This window comes from Aquarana catesbeiana, linkage group LG03, assembly GCF_042186555.1.
Source record: "Aquarana catesbeiana isolate 2022-GZ linkage group LG03, ASM4218655v1, whole genome shotgun sequence".
In the NCBI taxonomy this organism is placed as follows: domain Eukaryota; kingdom Metazoa; phylum Chordata; class Amphibia; order Anura; family Ranidae; genus Aquarana; species Aquarana catesbeiana.
In genome coordinates, this window is record NC_133326.1 from 446,563,047 (window position 1) to 446,582,935 (window position 19,889).

General features: G+C 42.2%; 1 protein-coding gene across 2 annotated transcripts in view; it reads right to left on the bottom strand.

The window, feature by feature from the left end:
- Positions 1 to 2,336: 2,336 nt before the first annotated feature.
- The window catches only part of MACROH2A1 (macroH2A.1 histone), a 203,755-nt gene continuing 186,202 nt past the window's right edge, over positions 2,337 to 19,889 (bottom strand). For both annotated transcript variants that reach the window (XM_073620820.1, XM_073620821.1), the window contains exon 9: positions 2,337 to 12,556. In XM_073620820.1, coding sequence (XP_073476921.1) covers positions 12,391 to 12,556 — 166 coding nt within the window. In that variant the 3' untranslated portion in view covers positions 2,337 to 12,390. The remainder of the gene's footprint in view (positions 12,557 to 19,889) is intronic.

The following is a 19,889-nucleotide window of genomic DNA, read 5'->3' on the forward strand; positions in this document are numbered from 1 at the left end:
TGCCAAATGCCTTCGACATGGGGGTGTACCTTGCTAGGAGGGGACCCCCTTAGCAAATCACCCTGTCTCTGTAATGATGAGAACAAGGGCCTCTTCCCCACAACCCTAGCCCAGTGAACAGCGCAGGGATGCCCCTGACATCATTTTGAGCATCTCCATATTTATTCAATAATGTCACTCGGGAGATCCTGCTCTTTTGTATATATGAGCTGCCATTGTTTAAACTTTTCATTTGGCAGGAGTGAAGCAACTAGAGGTGCATCGCTGGGTGTTTTTTTTTCCTTTTGTTCGGTTGGTGAGCATGATTGATGTGGATCTACATAACTGGAAAACATGAGTGATAGTATAGGTACACCATGAGATATTATCTATTAAGATTTTTCAAACGTGTGTGTGTTTGTTTTACTGCTTAAATTTTTTTGTGTGACTGTGTAGGAATACTGTGTACCCCTTACTCTTTCACATTGGGAGGCCAATATGTAGGGGCATCTTTATTGTTAAAGAAGGCATCCAGATTCCGATAAACCCCTAACCACAGATCCCCACAACCATCGAGCTAGGGTTGGAGAATAGGCCCTTGTCCTCATCAACATAGGGACAAGGTGCTTTGCCAGGGGGGTCCAGCCCAAGTAGAGGGCATGTGGACTGGTATGGTTCAGGAGGGGGAGAGTACATGCTCATTTTTGTGTGGGGTTCCCCCTTAAAATCAAAATTGGTGAGAACCCCATGATCACACTTGTAGAACTCCAAAGTTGCACCGACTGGAGTGCAACTTTGAAAGGGTGCAACTTGGATACAGCGTTGACCAGTTATAATGAACAACTGTTGAATTGTATCATATTCAGGTACGACTTTCATGCAACTTTTGAGCGTTAACATTGAAGTCTATGACCCTCAAGTTGCAAGAAAGTCGGACCAAATTAGTGCATGAACTACTTAAGTCGCACATATTTATATATATATATATATATATATATATATATATATATATATATACATACAGTAAATAGATAGCTAGAGATAGAGAGAGAGAAAGAAGTATGGTAAAAGAACGAAATTGTTACCCAATATGATGTTGGACCATCTTTGTCATGGCCTTGATTCTCCTGGGAATTGACAAATTCTTGGATGGTGGATAATGGAATCTGATACCACGCTTCATGCAAAAATCCGGGTTACAATCCTGCACATGTCTGTTTGTCTCTTTCGGTCAGTTGACCATGTCGACTGCGCTTATGCTCATCAAAAGACTTTTCCCGGAAACTGTATGCCATAACAACCTTTGATACTGTACCTCGCAAATTGGCAACTTCAGTCACAGAGGCACCAGCGAAGTGGGCACCAACAACTTGCCCTCTTTGAATCTCAGCAAGTTCTTACATGACTCGGTATTACTAGCAGCGCACACAGTGAATGACAAAAGTGAGGCTTCCCACCTTTTAGCTAGGTGAATCATAACACAGCGGAAGCAAAAGAATGTTACATCACTTTCGCTTTAAACACAAAACGTAATCACTTTCACACCTACAAATCATGTAGTGTTTCCATATTTTTGTTCAACCCCTGTACATATTGCTGCCAAATTACAGATTCTTCCCTGCCAGCTTATACTTGAAAACAAATCAGGTGAGTCCCAGGGAATCTTATCGCCACATATGGTTGTGGCTATATGTGGCCAGTGACATCAACCAGCATCACTGGCCAATTTGTTGACATTCAGCTGCCGGCCAGGGAGCTGTAATTTGGGGTGAGAATGGTTATTGTTTGGACATGGATTTACACCATAAAACTTTTTTTTTCTGTCATGGTGTAGCTGTATTTATTTACCTTTTGCTTTTCTTTGCTTTTTTTATTTGAATGATTAACAAGGGATACTATATGTACCACAGATATCTGTGGACCCTCTTATTTTAAAGGGGGTTGCAGATTTCGATAGGCTCCCCTGCGGACCCCCAAATTCACTAGGACATGGATATTTGGGTGAGGCCCTTGTCCCTAACAAGGGAAAAAGGTGCCTTTCCAGGGGGTAACCTTTGGAATGTAAAAAATATGATTATAATACATGTATGTAAATGGTAGTTATGAACATAACTTATGTACATGTTACTTTTGAGCACAAGTTATAGGTGTTCACATACACCCTTTTGCTTACAAGTAACATGTATGTAGATATGAACAAGCATGAGGCATTAACCACTTGTATGGAAACTCCATGATTATATCTTGCTAGTAGTCTTAGACCAGTCCAAAACACGGAGCACCAGATCGTGGACTCGTCATCAATCCTGAAAATATGACCTGGTATCAGCCCATTCAAAATAAGACGACTTCTAAAGTGGAATTTAGCAACAATTTATTTGCAACAAAATAACAATTACTTTCAGGAGATCTGAATCCACTCTAAAAATGACATTACCACATCACAGTTGTCACTACATTACAATATCTGGCACAATGTATTGTAAGCTTTGTATCACATATACTGTATCATTCAAAGCTATTGTACTTCTAAGATCTGTATTTACATTCTGCACTTTGATGGTAATTTTTGGCAACAAAGCTTCCTTTTTACATGTGCCTCTAGGTTTACATTGTGAAGTATTCATTCTATGACAATATGATTATCTATGATTGCCAAGAAAATTGCTATAGGTTAAATCTTTGGATACATAGGGGAACAATTATTTCAACAGACAAAAATCAAGTTTTGTCAAAACAAACTAAAACAAAATTGCACACAATGTATAAAATCTGTCTCCGAAATTAGTTATTTACTTAGCACCTCGCCACAGAAATGCCTCTTGTGCATTTACAGAACAATGGTGGCACTACTGCCATGGGGTAAAGAACTGCTTAGGCACTGAAGCATTGTTACCGTGAGTAATCTGAAGTTTGAAATATACAACCCCAATTCTACAAATGTTGGGGTATTGTTACATCTACATAAAAACAGAATGCAAATCTCATAAATCCATATTTTATTCACAATAGAAAATAGAAACATATCAAATGTTTTAACTGAGAAGATGTACCATTTTAAGAAACAAAAATAAGGTAATTTTGAAATTGGATGGCAGCAGCACGGCTCAGAAAAATTGGGACAGGGCAACAAAAAGCTGGCAAAGTAAGTGGTACTAACAAGGAATAGCCAGGAGAACATTTTGCAACTAAGATAATTAATTGGCAACAAGGCAGTAACGTGACTGGGAGGAAGTAAACAGGAAGTAAAGGTGGGCATATGTTCACCAACCTGGTAAAACCAATGTCTAAAAATTGTCAAACAATTTCAGAATAATGTTTCTCAACCTAAAATTGCAAATACTTTGCTGTGATCAAGGCTAGAGTTGTTGAAACATGTTAGCCGTTTGCTTTTACTGAACCGTATTTCAATAAACTTCAGAAGGTATTCCAGAGTGGCCGACTCTCCATTTGTTTGTTTGCCTGAGCATAAAAATATTCTGAGAATATGGAGAAATCTTTGTGCATAAGGGACACGGCCGAAATGTAACATTGGATGCACATGATCTTCAGGCCCTCAGACAGCACTGCATTAAAGGGTAGTAAAACTGCATATCAATTTCAAATAGATGTTAAGGATCAGAATGCCACTGTCACCTTACTCAACTGTCTTGGATACATTCATGTGTTATCCAGAACAGGCTGAATTTAGTGCCTTTAGATTAGAGTTGGTGCAACTTGTGCTTATTAATACATGAATTCATGCAAATATTTTCTGGGCACAATGGTTAATCATTTGCTTCCCGCCATATAGCAAAATGACGGCGGCAAAGTGGTTTCAATATCCTGACCGGACGTCATATGACATCGCCAGGATATTAAGCCGCTGCGCGCCCCCAGGGGCGCACATCACGGCAATTGCTGTTGCAGTGTGTCAGTCTGACACACCGCAACACCGATCTAGGTAAAGAGTCTCTGACGGAGACTCTTTACCATGTGATCAGCTGTGTCCAATCACGACTGATCACAGTGTAAACAGGAAGAGCCGTTGATTGACTTTTCCTCACTCGCATCTGTCAGACGTGAGTAGAGGAGAGCTGATCGGCTGCTCCTCTGATGGGGGGTCTGTGCTGATTGATTATCAGCACAGCCCCCCCGAGGATGCCCACACTGGACCACCAGGGACGCCATTAGGACCACCAGGGATGCCCACCACCAGGTATGCCACCCTAGACCAGCATGGATGTAAATCAGTGCCCACAATGGATGCCAATCAGTTCCCACAATGGGCATCACTGATTGGCAAGCATTATTGTTTGGCACTGATTGACATCCATCAGTACCATACATTACAGTACATCAGTGCCACCTATCAGTGCCCATCTGTGCCGCCTATCAGTGCCCATCAGTGCCACCTATGTGTACCCATCAGTGCTACATATCAGTGCCACCTATCAGTGCCCATTAGTGCCGCCTATCAGTGCCGCATATTAGTGCCCATCAATGCCACCTCATCAGTGCCACCTCATTGGTGCCCATCAGTGCCTCCTTATCAGTGAAGGAGAACTTACTTATTTACAAAGTTTTGTAACCGAAACAAAAAAACATTTTTTTTTTTTCAAAATTTTCAGTCTTCTTTTACTTGTTTAGCAGAAAATAAAAATCCCAGAGGTGATCAAATACCACCAAAAGAAAGCTCTATTTGTGGGAACAAAATTATAAAAATTTAATTTGGGTACAGTGTAGCATGACCGCGCAATTGTCATTCAAAGTGCTGAAAGCTGAAAATTGGTCTGGGCAGGAAGGTGTATAAGTGCCCTGTATTGAAGTGGTTAATAAAGGTTTTTTAATGTCCATATCTACTATATGCAGTTTTACTTAAAGTGTTTGTAACCTTTAAAAAAATGTCACTGCCAGCCCCCTTTGACAGCTTCCGTTCCTGTGCGAGCAGTCTCCCTCCCCCCCCCGCTGCTATTAGTAGCAAAGTAAACTGTAAAAATTTCACTGCCAGACCCTCTCTTGTATGCAGCCATAACACACTGTGTAAGTGTTTGTTGAAAACGTAGCCTGTAAATGCCTTTTTTAAAAATCTCTGCCGGCCGGTCACGTGACTCCCGGCCGTTTACCTACTCCATTTACGGGCTACAGTGGGAGGGACCGAGATCTCCCTCTGACAACAGCTGGGGAGGTCACGAGACCGCTGTGCTGGCTGCACAGCCACTCCCGCTGTAGCCCTTTGATGGGGGAGGAGAGCGGCCTGGAGTCACATAGTTACATAGTAGGTGAGGTTGAAAATAGACACAAGTCCATCAAGTCCAACCTATGTGTGATTATGTCATGTGACCGGCCTGAAGAGATCTAAAAAAAAAAAAAGGCATTTACAGGCTTCATTTTCAACAAACACTTACACAGTGTGTTATGGCTGCATAAAAGAGAGGGGCTGGCAGTGAAATTTTTACAGTTTACTTTGCTACTAATAGTGGCAGGTTGGGGGGGCGTAGACGGCTCTCACAGACACAGGAGCTGACAGGCAGAGAGGGACGGTGAGGGAGGAGAGCTGCGAATGACGAGGGCATGTAAACTGCCCATGGTAATCAGGGCTCAGCCATGATTGTCGTGGTCAGCACACAGAGGGGGACACAGGAACAGGCAGGATCAGCCAGGTTTTTTTACAGCTTAAAAAGGGGCAGTTTAGACAGCACAAGCACCATGCTGTTTAATTTGCTATAAGGCAACAGAATGTATTTTTTATTTTTTTTTAGGGTTACAACCACTTCTAGGTCTTTAGACTAAACTTTTCACCACTCAATGATGACCATTTTCTTTAAGAAAGAAAGGGGAAATGCAAAAAATTCTGGAGTTTTTCCTCCATCCTCCTGTTGCATCACTCGGACAGGAAGTGAGGGAAGTCAGCAAAAAAACCTAGCAGGATTTTTAACCCCTCCCTAACCTGTTCAAAGCCAAAAAAAAGGCTATACATACATTTTAAGAAGTAGCAATTTTAAGTACGAAATCAAAAAGACAAAAATTTGCATGTGGAAATGTAAAAAGGCATATTGTTATTTGTATATTATATTTTAAACTAGTTACATTTTGTGCACAGGACATTTCTGTAATGCATCCTTAGAAAATGTATTTACAGTCGTTTATCCATGTGTGTAAAACAAACTGCCAAGTGTTAGACCCAGTTCACATCTAGCAATTTGGGATCCCAGGTGAAATTGCCATGATTCTGCCTGCGATTCCAAAGGGCACTGCAATGCTGGCAAAACTCAGCATGCATGTTTAAAATGTGGTTTGTTTTCTCATCCGCATTGCGCAAAGCTTGTCGCCCACAAAAGAGCAGGAGCTTCTTAAAAATGAATGGCACACATGTTGCATTTTGACAACAGTGCTGTGTGATATGGAATCGCAGGCAGAACTGCGGCAATTCTGCACGCAATCTCAAATCACTAGATGTGGATGGGACCTTACTCTTATATCTAAGTTGCGGTATGCACTATAACCCATTAACCCTTTCACTGCCAAGTCTGTAGCAGTGTGCGTCCCTGCTATGTTCCCAGGCTTTATTTGCCCATCAGCATGGCAGATGCCACCAAAAAGATGGGAGGGAGCTGAGCAGGCATGAATTCGCTCTTCTCCCTTTCTTCTTCTTCTAACATAGAGGACTTTTTGACCCTTTGATGAAAAAATAAAAAAGTAAACATTTTTTTTTAAATTGTATAAAAAATGTGTTATACTCAAGCACATAAATCCCCCCTCCCCCTCAAAAAAATGTATGGCCCCCACAACCACAAGTGTAAATGCACGTGCCAGGAGCACCTGTGCACAAAAACGTTGATTGCAATACATGTTACGTATTGCCATGCATGTCGGAGTGAGAGCAATATTTCTAGCCCCAGACCGCCTGCATAACACTAAACTGATGACCTGTAGGGGGCTTTTAAAGTGTCGCCTATGGAAAATATAGGGTACTGAAGTTTGTCACCATTTCACAGGCACACACAAAATTTAAAATGGATGTAAACCCAATTCATGAAAATTGAACTGGGCGCATATATCTGCAGTGTTTTCACTCTTCAAAGCCCTATGTTCCATGGCTTTCTCCTGTTCCGTTCTTCTGTTATCAGCATGATAACTTCTGACAAGTTCTCAGTCAACTGTGATAAAACCTGCTTCAATTTTGTGTCAGGGCGGGTGCTATAAATAGATTAACAGTGAGCTGGTCTATTCACAGCACAGCTCTGCAAGTCTCTGCCTATTTGGGGGGGCATGTGTGCCTTTCCTCCAATCAGCTATCTCCCAGTGTATGGCAACAATCCATACCCACAGGTGAATCAGGAAGAGAAAATCTAACACGATGTACACTTTCTAAACAGTATATAAAGCTGAAGACAGCAGATGCAGGTAAAACTTATGTAGGAGGATTTGTTTCATCTCTGTGTATCCTTTGAGGCTGTTCACTTCACTGTGTAAATATGAGGGTTTACATTTAAGGTTTGACATGTTGGGTATCTATTTACTCAAGGCAACCTCATCTTTTATAATTTACCAGAAATTGGGTAATTTCTAGATTTTGTATTCCCTAAAACTACCTTTGGTGTATTTTTTTACTGAAACCTTTCTAGACCTTTGCAGTAATATTGTGTGACATAAAAAATTGAACTTCCACTATTTTATTCTCTAGGGTCTCTGCTTTCAGAAAATATATGTTTTGGGGGTTTATGCAATCTTCAGGTCTTAAATGGATTTTTAAACGTGTGAAAATAAGACAAAATTTGCTTGGGCAGCAAGAGAGTTAAAAGAACTGTGTACACCTCAAACCTACCATAGCTGCAAGATGGCAGCTGGGTTTAAAGATTTTTCTTTTTAATACAAAGTTAGAAACAGTGCATGCATTGACCAACAATTGTGCAGGCATAGTGTGTTCATATATGACATTTGCATAATATCAAAAAACTCTATGTACACATCTTAAAGTATTCTATTCAAAGAAAAAAGCATTTATAATCACTTTTTGGATTCAAGTGATTATAAATGCTTAATTTTTCCCCTAAAATAACAAACATGTTTTACTTACCTGCTCTGTGTAATGTTTTTGTACTGAGCAGCCCCAATCCTCCTCTTGTGGGGTCCCCCGCAAGTGCTCCTGGGTCATTCTGTTCTTGGTGTGCCACCATAAGAAGCAGTTTCCTATTGTGGCACACCTGCAGACTCGATTCCTCCCTGGCTCGGCCCCGCCCCCTCACTCTGCCCACAGCCAATAGCTCCTGCTGCTGCTAGAGTCCCTATGAGAAGAGCAAGAGAGGAAGGAGAAGACTGCAGCCAGGCACATTGTTGGATTGCTGACAAGCTCAGGTAAGTGTTTAGAGAAGAGTGGAGAGAAATAGTGGGGTGTTCTTTACCTTTAATGCAGGGAATGCATTAAGGTAGAAAAAAGAGCAAGGCTTTAGAACCATAGTCAGCTCTTCAGGCTAAGTAGATCAGAGGTCATAGACTGTCCACACCTCCTGCTTAGTATGCCAGCTACACTGTGACTTCTTCCAGTTCTGTCCTGTGTTCAGCTTTCTCATTTGTTGACAGCTGTATTTTAAAGACAAGTAAAAGAGAAAGAGATAGGGAGGATTAGGGTGGAGATAGAATGCCCAGTTACTGGAGATAAAAAGCCCAGTTACTAGCAAAGAATAATAAATATAAAATAGTTCCTACAAAGAACTTCCTATGGAGGGAATGATTACATCACTTCGTCAGATGACAGCACCCTTTCATAATTTTCCACTAATGCTGGTAAAACAAACTAAGCAGAATGTTATAGGGATAATACAACTCCAATTCCAAAAAAGTTGGGATTAGGATTCCTGGCCAGCAGTATCTGCATCAGCAGTCAAAATAAGAAAGATTTCTTCTATATATGCACATCTTTACTTCTGAAACACCCTGACTCTTTAAGATGCTCTTTTAATACTAAATCATGTTACTAACCTGTTGCCAATTAACCTAATTAGTTGCAAAATGTTCTTCCAGCCATTCATTTTTTGTTACCCTGTCCCAACCTTTTTGAGATGTGTTGCCGCCATCAATTTCAAAATGATCTTTTTTTCTTAAAATAGTTTCTCAGTTTAAACATTTGATACGTTTTCTATTGTGAATAAAATATGTTTATGAGATTTGCAAATCATTGCATTCTGTTTTTATGTAGATTTTACCCAACGTTCCAACTTTTTGGGAATTAGGGTTGTATAAAATGTGGTAAAAAAGAGAGCAACAGAGATTTAAAAGTATGCATTCAAGCACAAATTGTAACTTGCAAATTTGATGTTTGCATTAAAAAAGATATTGAATTGTTTTTTTAAATCAAAAATCGATTCTTATGCATGTACAAAGAGGAACAGCAGGCTATGTGCTCCACATTTTTAACCCAGCTAATAGATGGTGGTAGACCAGCAATATTCTTTTGTTTTCTATCAATTCAAAAAGTCACAGGGGATGTCCAACTTCTACAGACACTTTCAAGTTCACAGGTGATACTTTGGTGAGACAAGGTTAGACCTAGAAATTTTGACATCCCATAATAAGTGAGAAAAAAAACATTCCTTGCCACCATGCAAATACTATTAGTTCTATTGGCATAGCCAGCTCTGACCACCTAAACTAATGTGCTAATAAGCTAATGTGCATAATACGTTAAAACCTATTTTTAGTCAGGCCCAGTTTTGTCAAATTACCATTCTTTACACACATATAACAATATTAGTTTCTGTAAAGCAAAATCAAATTTTATGAGTGCTACCCTTTCTTCATATTAACACATTTTATTGGTATACATTGCATTTTTTATTTATGTGAACTAAAATAAACATTATTTCACAAATCTACCTTGTGCTTGTAAATGATCTCTAGTGACATAATGGTTCAAAAAATTCAAAGTCAATCCAGTCATTGACTATTTACAAAAATTGACTTAAAAGCGTAACTCCACTTTTGTTGCGAAAAAAAAACAAAAAAAAACAAAAAACATTCCCCTCTGGGTGATCTATGTACATTGCAAGGATTTTACCAACTTTGTTACAGATTCCTACCTTTTGTTATTCTGAAGATATAGTTGCTTGTGTCCATGTGCTGAGTGAATCTCTATGGGAGTGTTTTTTAACCCTTTCATGACTAAGCCTATTTTTGAAATTTGGTGTTTACAAGTTAAAATCCGTATTTTTTGCTAGAAAATGACTTAGAACCCCCAAACATTATATATATATTTTTTAGCAGAGAATCTAGAGAATAAAATGGCGATTGTTGCAATATTTTTTATCACACGGTATTTGTGCAGCGGTGTTTTAAACGCAAATTTTTGGAAAAGTGACACTTTCATGAATTTTAAAAAATCCAAACAGTAAAGTTACCCCAATTTTTTTGTATAATGTGAAAGATGATGTTACGCCGAGTAAATAGATACCAAACATGTCACCCTTTATAATTGCACGCACTCGTGGAATGGCGACGAACTACGGTACCTTTGAATTTCCATAGGCGACGATTTAAAAATTTTTTACGGTTACCAGGTTTGAGCTACAGAGGAGGTCTAGGGCTAGAATTATTGCTCTCACTTTGACGATCGCGGCGATACCTCACATGTGTGGTTTGAACACCGTTTACATATGCGGGCGCGACTTCCGTATGCGTTTTCTTCGCTGCGCGAGCTCGCGGGGACAGGGGCACTTAAAATTTTTTTTTTTTTTATTTAATTTATTTATTTTTGTACTTTATAAATTGTGTTTAAAATTTTTTTTTTTTTTTTTTTTTTTTTATTTTTATTGCTGTCACAAGCAATGTAAACATCCCTTGTGACAGTAATATGTGGTGACAGGTACTCTTTATGGAGGGATGGGGGGTCTAAAAGACCTCCCATCCCTCCTTTACACTTCAAAGTATTCAGATCGCCGAAAACGGCGATTCTGAATACTGTGTACTTTTTTAAATTCGGCGCCATTGGCAGCTGAGTAAACGGGAAGTGACGTCATGACGTCGCTTCCGCATTTACAACAAGAAGGCTGGAACAAAGCCGCTTGCAGCTTCGTTCCAGCCCGCCCCCAGCCGCCGAAGGCAGCCGAACGGACACCGGGCCTCCTGATCGCACGGGAGGCCCGGTAACAGTGGCGGGAGGGGGGGGGATGTCCCCTCCCGCTCCTCCGGTATAACAGCCGAGCGGCTTTTAGCTGCATCGGTTGTTATACGCGGGTAGCCGATCGCCCGCTGAAAACAATGGTACCGGGATGATGCCTGCAGCTGCGGGCATCATCCCGGTATAACCCCGGAAAGCCGAGTACGCATATGTGCGTTCGGTCGGCGGGAAGGGGTTAAATTATCAATCCGCTACAACTGCAGGGCTCTAATGAGGAAATTGGCAAGGTCCTCATCCTTTTAAATGAGATTTCCCCTTGGGAGCATCTCACCAAATGAAATTTTTGTTGCAGGGGATGCAAAAATCTGACGTGTATCTTAGTGCAGACTTCTGAGAAAATCAGTAAGCCAATCACACTGGAAATGACTGGAAATTAAATTTCTGGCGGGGTGTTCTGTACACCATCTGTTTACAGAAAGCCTCCAGGTTGTGATATTGCATTGCATTTTACAGAAATTTACAGCACTGCAGATTGAAAAGGAAAGGTCATTTTTAACAATATTCAATTACAATATGACTTGTGACACAATTATATAGGCTCTATTATTTTTTTATTTGCTGATTTTTTCCCCATGAAAGTGGAGTTTCCCTTTTAAGCTCTCTGCCAAATTCAGATATCAGTTTAAAAGTATTTCAAGTCAGCGTGGTTATATTATAAAAAATGGAGCATAAATAGTGACAGTGTTGCCCAGAGCAAACTAGTCAGATCCCACCTATCACGCCTTCTGAATGGTTCAGGAATGAAGGCTAATAACTGACTGGTTCCTATGATACTTGCTTATCCTTCCTTATACTGTATATTTTATAAATAAACTCACGTATTGTGTAAATCATGGCTTGTAGGACAATGAGATTGGATTGTTTCATATTGAGAGGAAAATATACAAAGCCACATAATGTACAATCAAAGAACCACAACATTTACAAAATATTCCTTTTATGTCATTCACATACAAAAGACAATACATTCCTGACTACAATCTATATAATTTCATAACCCATTAAAATTAAATTATAAAAAAAATCTTCTAAATTAACTAAGTTAGGACAATGCCTCAGATAATAGTGCATCAACAGAAGTAATGGCAGCTATCAGTGCCAATGTACAATAACTTAGAAAGGTCAAGTGGAATCCTTGCTTTCCTTGAATGAGCACATTTTCTCAAAATGCAGTACAGTTTTGCAAAAAATAGCCGAAGGTTATATTGTTAGTGAAGGGAAATAATGGGGGAGAGGGGATTGCTGGACTGAAAGACTTAGTTGGCATCAAGCTTTGCCATCTCCTGCACATATATGCCTATGCTTTCACTGTCAAACAGCACAAAATACACAGTCTTGATTGAAGAGGACATTGTAGACACAAAATAGTTGGAAATTCCTCTCAGGATGAGTTGAGCAGCTGTTTGCTTTGGAAAGCCGTTTCTGCAGGTAATAAAAACAAGGGAGGGTTAAAATGATAGCAATAATGATAATCAGCATGATAACCTGCAATATTTTCATAATACAGGCCACATCTAAGTTTAACCCTTATTAGTCAGCTAAATAAGTATCTTCCCAGGACCACCGTTGTTTCAGATGTAAACCGCCTTTATAGTTACATAGTAGGTGAGGTTGAAAAAAAGACACAAGTCCATCAAGTCCAACCTATGTGTGTGATTACATGTCAGTATTACATTGTATGTCCCTGTATGTTTCGGTTGTTTAGGTGCTTATCTAATAGTTTTTTGAAACTATCAATGCCCCCCGCTGAGACCACCGCCTGTGGAAGGGAAATCCACATCTTTGCCACTCTTACAGTAAAGAAACCTCTACGTAGTTTAAGGTTAAACCTCTTTTCTTCTAATTTTAATGAGTGGCCACGTGTCTTGTTAAACTCTTCTTCGGCTGAATAAAACATTTCCTTCCTAGGAAGTCACCAAATTACTCACTGCGCCCACTAAATATGATGCTTTCATTGTAAAGTGATGTTATGGATCTGTGAATATTGTTAAATCATGTATTTAGAGTCATCAATGTTGAGAGTTGAATACCTCTGGGCACAAACAAAAACACAGCTATTAGCGCTAATACGGTATTCACTATAGTGCTGGTGAGAAAATACTCCCAAAATCGAACTTACTATAGTTCCCTGAAACCAAATAGCGTCCAAACCCTTACTCTGCTAAAACCTGGAGAATTGCACATGGAAATAATGTTTAGAGCATTATACAATTGCCTAAATGGTACTGAAATATGCAGTATATTTTTTAAAGATAAACTGCTTTTAAACTGTGTGAAAAAGTGATTTCTACACTGAAATATCTTTAAAAGTCTGAGAAGTGAAAAATTCCCCGTTTTGGACAACTAGGTGCCAACACAACTGAGCATGCTCAGACCTGAAAATAACTCTCATTTCAACTCAAGTGTCTTTTTTAGCCGGTGTCTTGCCGAATAAGTTCCTTCGGCGGATAGGTTTCCCCCCCTGTACTGCGCAGGCGCAGCGCCTGCGCAGTACATACTACTGTCGGCCGCCGGAGATAGCCGAAGCTCAAATGCTTCAATCAGCTGTACACGGCGCCTGCGCTCTGGGTCCAGGTTCCTTCCCCACTATCCAAGTGGACCTAGAGGGGGAATCTAAAAGTGCCGAGCGCAGCGAGGTCGTGCCCGAAGCGTGGCGAGCGAAGCGAGCCCGCGAGGGGCCCTCTTACAGGCGCCGTGTACAGCTGATTTTCAGCTGTTCCGCTTCGGCTATTTCCGCCGGCTTCTACTGCGCATGCGCAGTAGAGGGGGGAACTAATCCGCCGAGCGGAACTTTCTCGGCAGAACACCGGCGCTATAGTAAATACCAAAATGAGAGCTAATTAGAGAGCATTTTTTTAAATGAAAATCTGCTCTATTTTAGTCCAAATGAAATATTAGCCATTGATTCTAATAGAACAATTCTAACTTTCACAAAAAAAACCTTTTAATGTTGAGATGAAATGTATCTTTCTGTGAAATAAATTTTCCTTTGCAACATTGTTGCTTCTACTTAAAATATTTTGATTTAAAGAATACTAGATTGTGGAATGTTTTGATGTTTTGGTAAAATATATTTGTCTCTGTCACTTCCACTTGTTACTCTCCATCTCACAACAATCTTTACCCAAACTCACACAGGTGTCTTTATAATCCACAAACAATACCATCGCTGATGCAAATTTAAAATGAATCACAATTTTTTGTGCTTTTTACTATTTCCAAATATTCATAATTTGAGCCCAAAAAAATGTGATATGTGTACCAACATCAGAAATCAAAATGTAATTCCCAAAAATTTGAGGGTAATATTCTACTCTCACCCACAAAAAACACCAAATATCACAGAATAAATCAAGAAGAATAACTCTTGAGTAATGTAATTCCATCACTTGTATGTCCAAAGAAATGCAGTATTTATGTGTTTTTATGTGTATTTACGTGTAGGAGGTTCTCACACGTGGCAGCTCCGTGGCTTAGAGGTTAGAACTTCTGCTTAGCATCCCTGAGTGTATGGGTTCAAATCCCAACCATGTTGCTTCATGTAGAGAGGTTGTCTCTCCCCTCCTCGCCAACTCAGAAAGTTGAGCATTTGATCCTCCCAGGGGGATAGTGATGGGGGCGTGACCGGAAGTGGGTGTGGAAGGAGTGTGGAGTGGAGCGAGTAGCCTGCTGCGAGCCTCGCTATCCCACTGTCTATCTGCCTCTATCGGTGTTGGCATGCTCGGCTGGCTGCACTACTAGGTAGCCGGTGTCTGGGCCTGGGTCCCGGTGCGGCCGTTGCAGCAGGAGAGGAAGACGGAGAAGCTGTTGTCGGTCACCGGAGCAAGCCAGCTGCACTGTAGTGCTCCCACTGAAGCCGCGGCAACTACTGCACCTGCGCGCCTGGGAGTCGGTGGGGCGGCTTCAGCATTCCGTCACGGAGTGGTGAGCGAGGAGGAGAAGTGGATGGCTGGAACGGGCGGACCTGGAGACCGGTGGTGAGCCTATGCTTATATCAAACTGCCCATGCTACATCAAGGAGGCCGGTAAGAAGCTGGATGCTGGGTCCTGGGACTTTGGGGATCAGAGCAGGTGAGCGGGACTTGGAAAGAGGGTTGTAACCCCTCAACTTAGTACAGCCCATTGTGTCTGGCTAAAAATCAAAAGCCGCTACCCTGTGGTTCAATAGTCCAACAGGGGGAAGGAGAAGTGATCGTGCAGTTGTGACCTATCTGATTAGTTTGTTATCTTCTCTGAACTGTTGAACATGCATATTGGTCGAGTGGAGACTGCAGGGGTGTAAATAGAGCCCTGCATTTAAGAGATAGTATTTACCTGTGTGATCCCGGCCAACCTCTCCTGCTGTTCCCTGGCTTCCCCCGTGCCCTGCTTGTTCCCCACTGGTGGTGTTGGGTACCCAGGTACATAAAGGTAACAACGGCAATGTCAAGGAGGAGAGGGGAGGAGCCAGTCAATATGGAGAATTTAGGGCCCCAGTCATTACGATCTGCAAAGGAGAAGGGGAACCAGGCGGCAGCAGCTGCAGCAAAATTGGAGAGGTTTGCACACACCCCTGAACAGACCCCCATTAAGAACGGGCAAACTCCGCAACTCAAGACCATCGGGGATAGGAAAAGTCATGGACAGGCATCTTCAACCCCAGCTGGAGCAGGGCATAAAAATCCAATTGTTAATAAAGGCTCAGGGGCAGGGGAAAAAGCTCATTTACCACCACCAGCAACGGCCTCTGTTACAGAGGTAGAACCAACCCTGAGGGAAGTTTTTCATGCGATTAACTCTTGCAGAGCATCAGTGGAGGGGCTAAGCTGCCAAATTAAAGAGATTAAGGATGAACTATTACTAATAAAGCAGGAATTGCAAAAGGCAGTAGATAGAATAACTGGCTTGGAGGGAAGACTGAGCCAAGTGGAGGACGATGTTTTTCCCCTACAGCAAGATGTTAAATCTATGAAGGAACAACTGGGTAGAATTAATGAAAAAATGGATGAAATGGAAAACCGCCTGAGAAGGGACAACATAAGAATACTGGGTCTCCCAGAGAGATGTGAAGGGCAGAGTTCCATTGCTTTTCTGGAAGGATGGCTCACAGAAGTATTTGGAAGAGATGCATTTTCCCCACAGTTTGCAATTGAGAGAGCCCATCGGGTCCCCTTCAGGGCTCCGCCCCCTGGAGGGCGCCCCAGGTCCTTATTGATGAAATTTTTGAATCACTGTGACAAGATAATTTTAATGCGTAAAGCCAGAGAGAAGGGGCTTATTTTTTACAACGGTGCAAGGGTTTCATTTTTTGCAGACTTTTCACCGGAGCTGCAGAGACGCAGGGAAGGTTTTATGGAGGTCAAACGCATCCTACAAAAATTTGATGTCAAGTATGCCTTACTGTATCCAGTTAGGCTACGGGTTGAGGCAATTGGGGAGGTTCTCTTCTTTGATTCCCCGGGGGGGGGTAACCCGCTGGTATGAAGAAAATAAACAGAGACTGAAACCCAAAGAAAGGAGCCTAGAGTGTTAGGATGCTCGATAAGAAGATCTGGACTGTGGGAAGCAATAGGAACTTGGTATAGAGAGGAGAATGATGGTGTATGGTAGAGTAGGAATGGGGGAGGAGGAGGTTATTATATTTAAAATTTTGCACATGTGGATACTAATGGTGCAGGGAGGGGGGGGAATGGTAGGAAGGGGCACTTTGGTAGGAATATATGAGACGGTCACGAATCGAGCCTCAGGGGCTAACCTGGTAAGGTGGGGGAGGGGGGGAGGGGTTGGGGGAGAGGGGGGGTGGGAGGGATCGGGGGGGGAGAGGTGGGGGGGTGGGGGGATGGGGGGGGGATTGGTGGGGGGGGGTGATGGAGGGGGGAGGGGTTGTAAACTTAAATTAGGAATTAATATGCATATAACACTTGGGGGGGTAAATAAGGGGAAAGGGGGGAGGGGGGATGTAGGACTAAGCACATGTGTGGTAATTGTAAACACTATGAAAAAGCAGATACTTGGAATGATCACTGGAATGGAATATAATAGTAAAGAAGCCCTATGGGCCACAAAGTACAGGGGGTAATTAAGGGAACATCCCTTTTCTTTCTTTTTGTTTGCTTTCCCTTTTTCTTACCATTTCTACACGTAGTGCATAATATGGTAGTAACAGAGGATTTTCACTTTAGTTATTTTTTTGGGTTCTTTGGGAGGTATAGTGGGCAAGAAGATGTTATTCTCCGGTATAAAACAAGGTACTAAGTTTAAGGCACCCACTTTTTTTGGCTTCTTAGAGGCCAGCTCTTACCTGTGGCTTGTTTGATGCAGTCTAAGGTTCTCAAAATAGGTTCTTGGAACATACGAGGGATGGGGAACCCAAACAAAAGGGCTGCTATTCTTTCGCTACTGGAGTTAAGGGGGGTGGGCCTGGTCTGCCTACAAGAGACACACCTGACAAAGGATACGATGAAATGTCTCCCAAGCAGGAGGTTCCAAGCCCAATACCACTCGGTTTACTCTTCTTACTCTAGAGGAGTGAGCATATTGGTGACAAGAAGTGTGATGTTCTCTTGTAGGCAGACCAGGATAGATAATTTGGGTCGTTATGTTTTTTTATACTGTTCTATTGAAAATAGAATGTATGTCATTGCCAACATTTATATCCCCCCACCTTTTAAATTGGAAGTGTTATACAACTTAATGGAGTTTATGCTGGATAAGACAGACGCCCCGGTGATAGTACTAGGGGACTTTAATGAGGTGCTGAATAGAGAGCTGGACAGATACCCAGCGAAAGTCCAAGCAAATAGTGTAGCAGGGGGCCGGTTGGGTCAATTCCTAGAGGAAGCAGGCCTAGTGGATATATGGAGGGCCCGGAACCCCGGAACAAGGCAGTACTCCTGCTTTTCTGCCTCCCACTCTACCTTTTCCAGGATTGATATGGTCCTGGGGAACGTGGAGGCAATACCACTAATAAAGGATATAGTTTACTATCCGAGAGGGGTCTCGGATCACTCTCTGATGGTAGCCTCAGTGGACATAGGGGTCAGGGAGGCTAGGGGGTTTTGGAAGCTAAGCCCATATTGGTTGGAGTTAATGGGGGAACCAGAGAGGATAACAACGAAGCTAGAAGACTTCTTAAAATCTAATGAAGGTTCAACTACAGTGGGTGTACAATGGGACACGTTGAAGGCATTCCTGAGGGGTATTCTGATCCAGGGGGTGGCAGGTGTAAAAAAAAGGGCAAGGGAGTGGGAAGAGGGAATCAGGAGGGAACTGGAGCTGGCAGAGGAGCAATTTATAGCAGACCCTAGTCCAGAGAAGCAGAAACGGTGGGAGGGAAAACAGGAAGCCTATAGGACAGCAGTCCTGAAGAGGGGTGAAAATAAGCAACTTTTCCAGAAACAACGGACATTTGGGGAAGGTGAAAGTGTGGGACGTATGCTGGCCTATTTGGTAAAAACCAATTCCTCCTCCTCGATGATCCCGGCAATTAGGACTCCAAAGGGCGAGATATCCTCTCAGAGACTAGAAATTACAGGTATATTCGAGAAGTACTATAAAAATCTGTACAGGTCGCAAGGGATTGTCGAGGAGAAGGACATGGAAAACTTCTTTGGGGGTATAAGGATCCCGAGGATTACTGAAGAGGATAGAGAGGGTATGGATGCGCCAATTACACTAGCTGAAGTGCAACAGGCGGTAAATGGAATGGCAAACCAAAAATCTCCAGGACCGGATGGCCTTCCAGTAGAGACCTATAAGCAGTACGGGAAGATCCTTCTGCCAGAATTACTGAAAACACTGAATTGGGCTCTTCGGGGAGGGTGTTTGCCTGTTTCGATGACCGAAACAGATATTATTCTGCTTCATAAAGAGGGGGGTGACCCACTGGACCCGTCGGCATACAGACCTATATCTCTGCTGTGCACAGACGCCAAGATCCTGGCAAGGGTGCTGGCTGCCAGGCTCAATAAAATTATGCATAAACTTATCCATGGGGATCAAACGGGATTTATTTCTCATAGAACCACGAGCATGAACATCAGGAGGGTCTACATGAACCTCCAGACCCAGACAGAGAATATGGGAGCAAGAGCAGTATTGTCACTGGACATAACTAAGGCCTTCGACAGCTTGGAGTGGCCATATCTCTGGCGGGTGTTGGAGAAATTTGGCCTGGGCCCTGGTTTCAGAAGGTGGATAAAAATACTGTACAAGACCCCAAGTGCAAGGGTTAGGGTTAATAAAGACCTCTCAGGGAAAATATGTTTAGAGAGGGGAACAAGACAGGGGTGCCCTCTGTCCCCCCTGCTTTTTGCCCTTGCCATGGAGCCATTAGCAATTCATATTAGGACCAGCTTAAAGATCAAGGGGTTTGTAAGGAAAATAGGAGAGGAGAGGGTTGCCCTGTATGCCGACGACGTCTTACTGTTTCTTGGAGATACGGGAGGCTCGCTCAGGCAGGTAATGGATATAATGGAGAAGTTTGGCAATGTATCGGGACTGGTGGTGAACTGGAGGAAGTCTGTACTTTTGCCATTAGATACACCCATTGATCAGGACCTTCCGGGAATTCCACACCTAAAAATAGTTTCAACGATTCGCTATCTGGGCATAAATATGTCAAAAGATCCCAATCAGTTCATCGTAGATAACCTAGTTCCATTACTGGATAAATTTGAGCGTAAAATTGATATCTGGAACTGGCTGCCCCTTTCTGTAGCAGGCAGGGGCAACCTAATTAAGATGGTCTGGTTGCCTCAACTGTTGTATTTGCTAC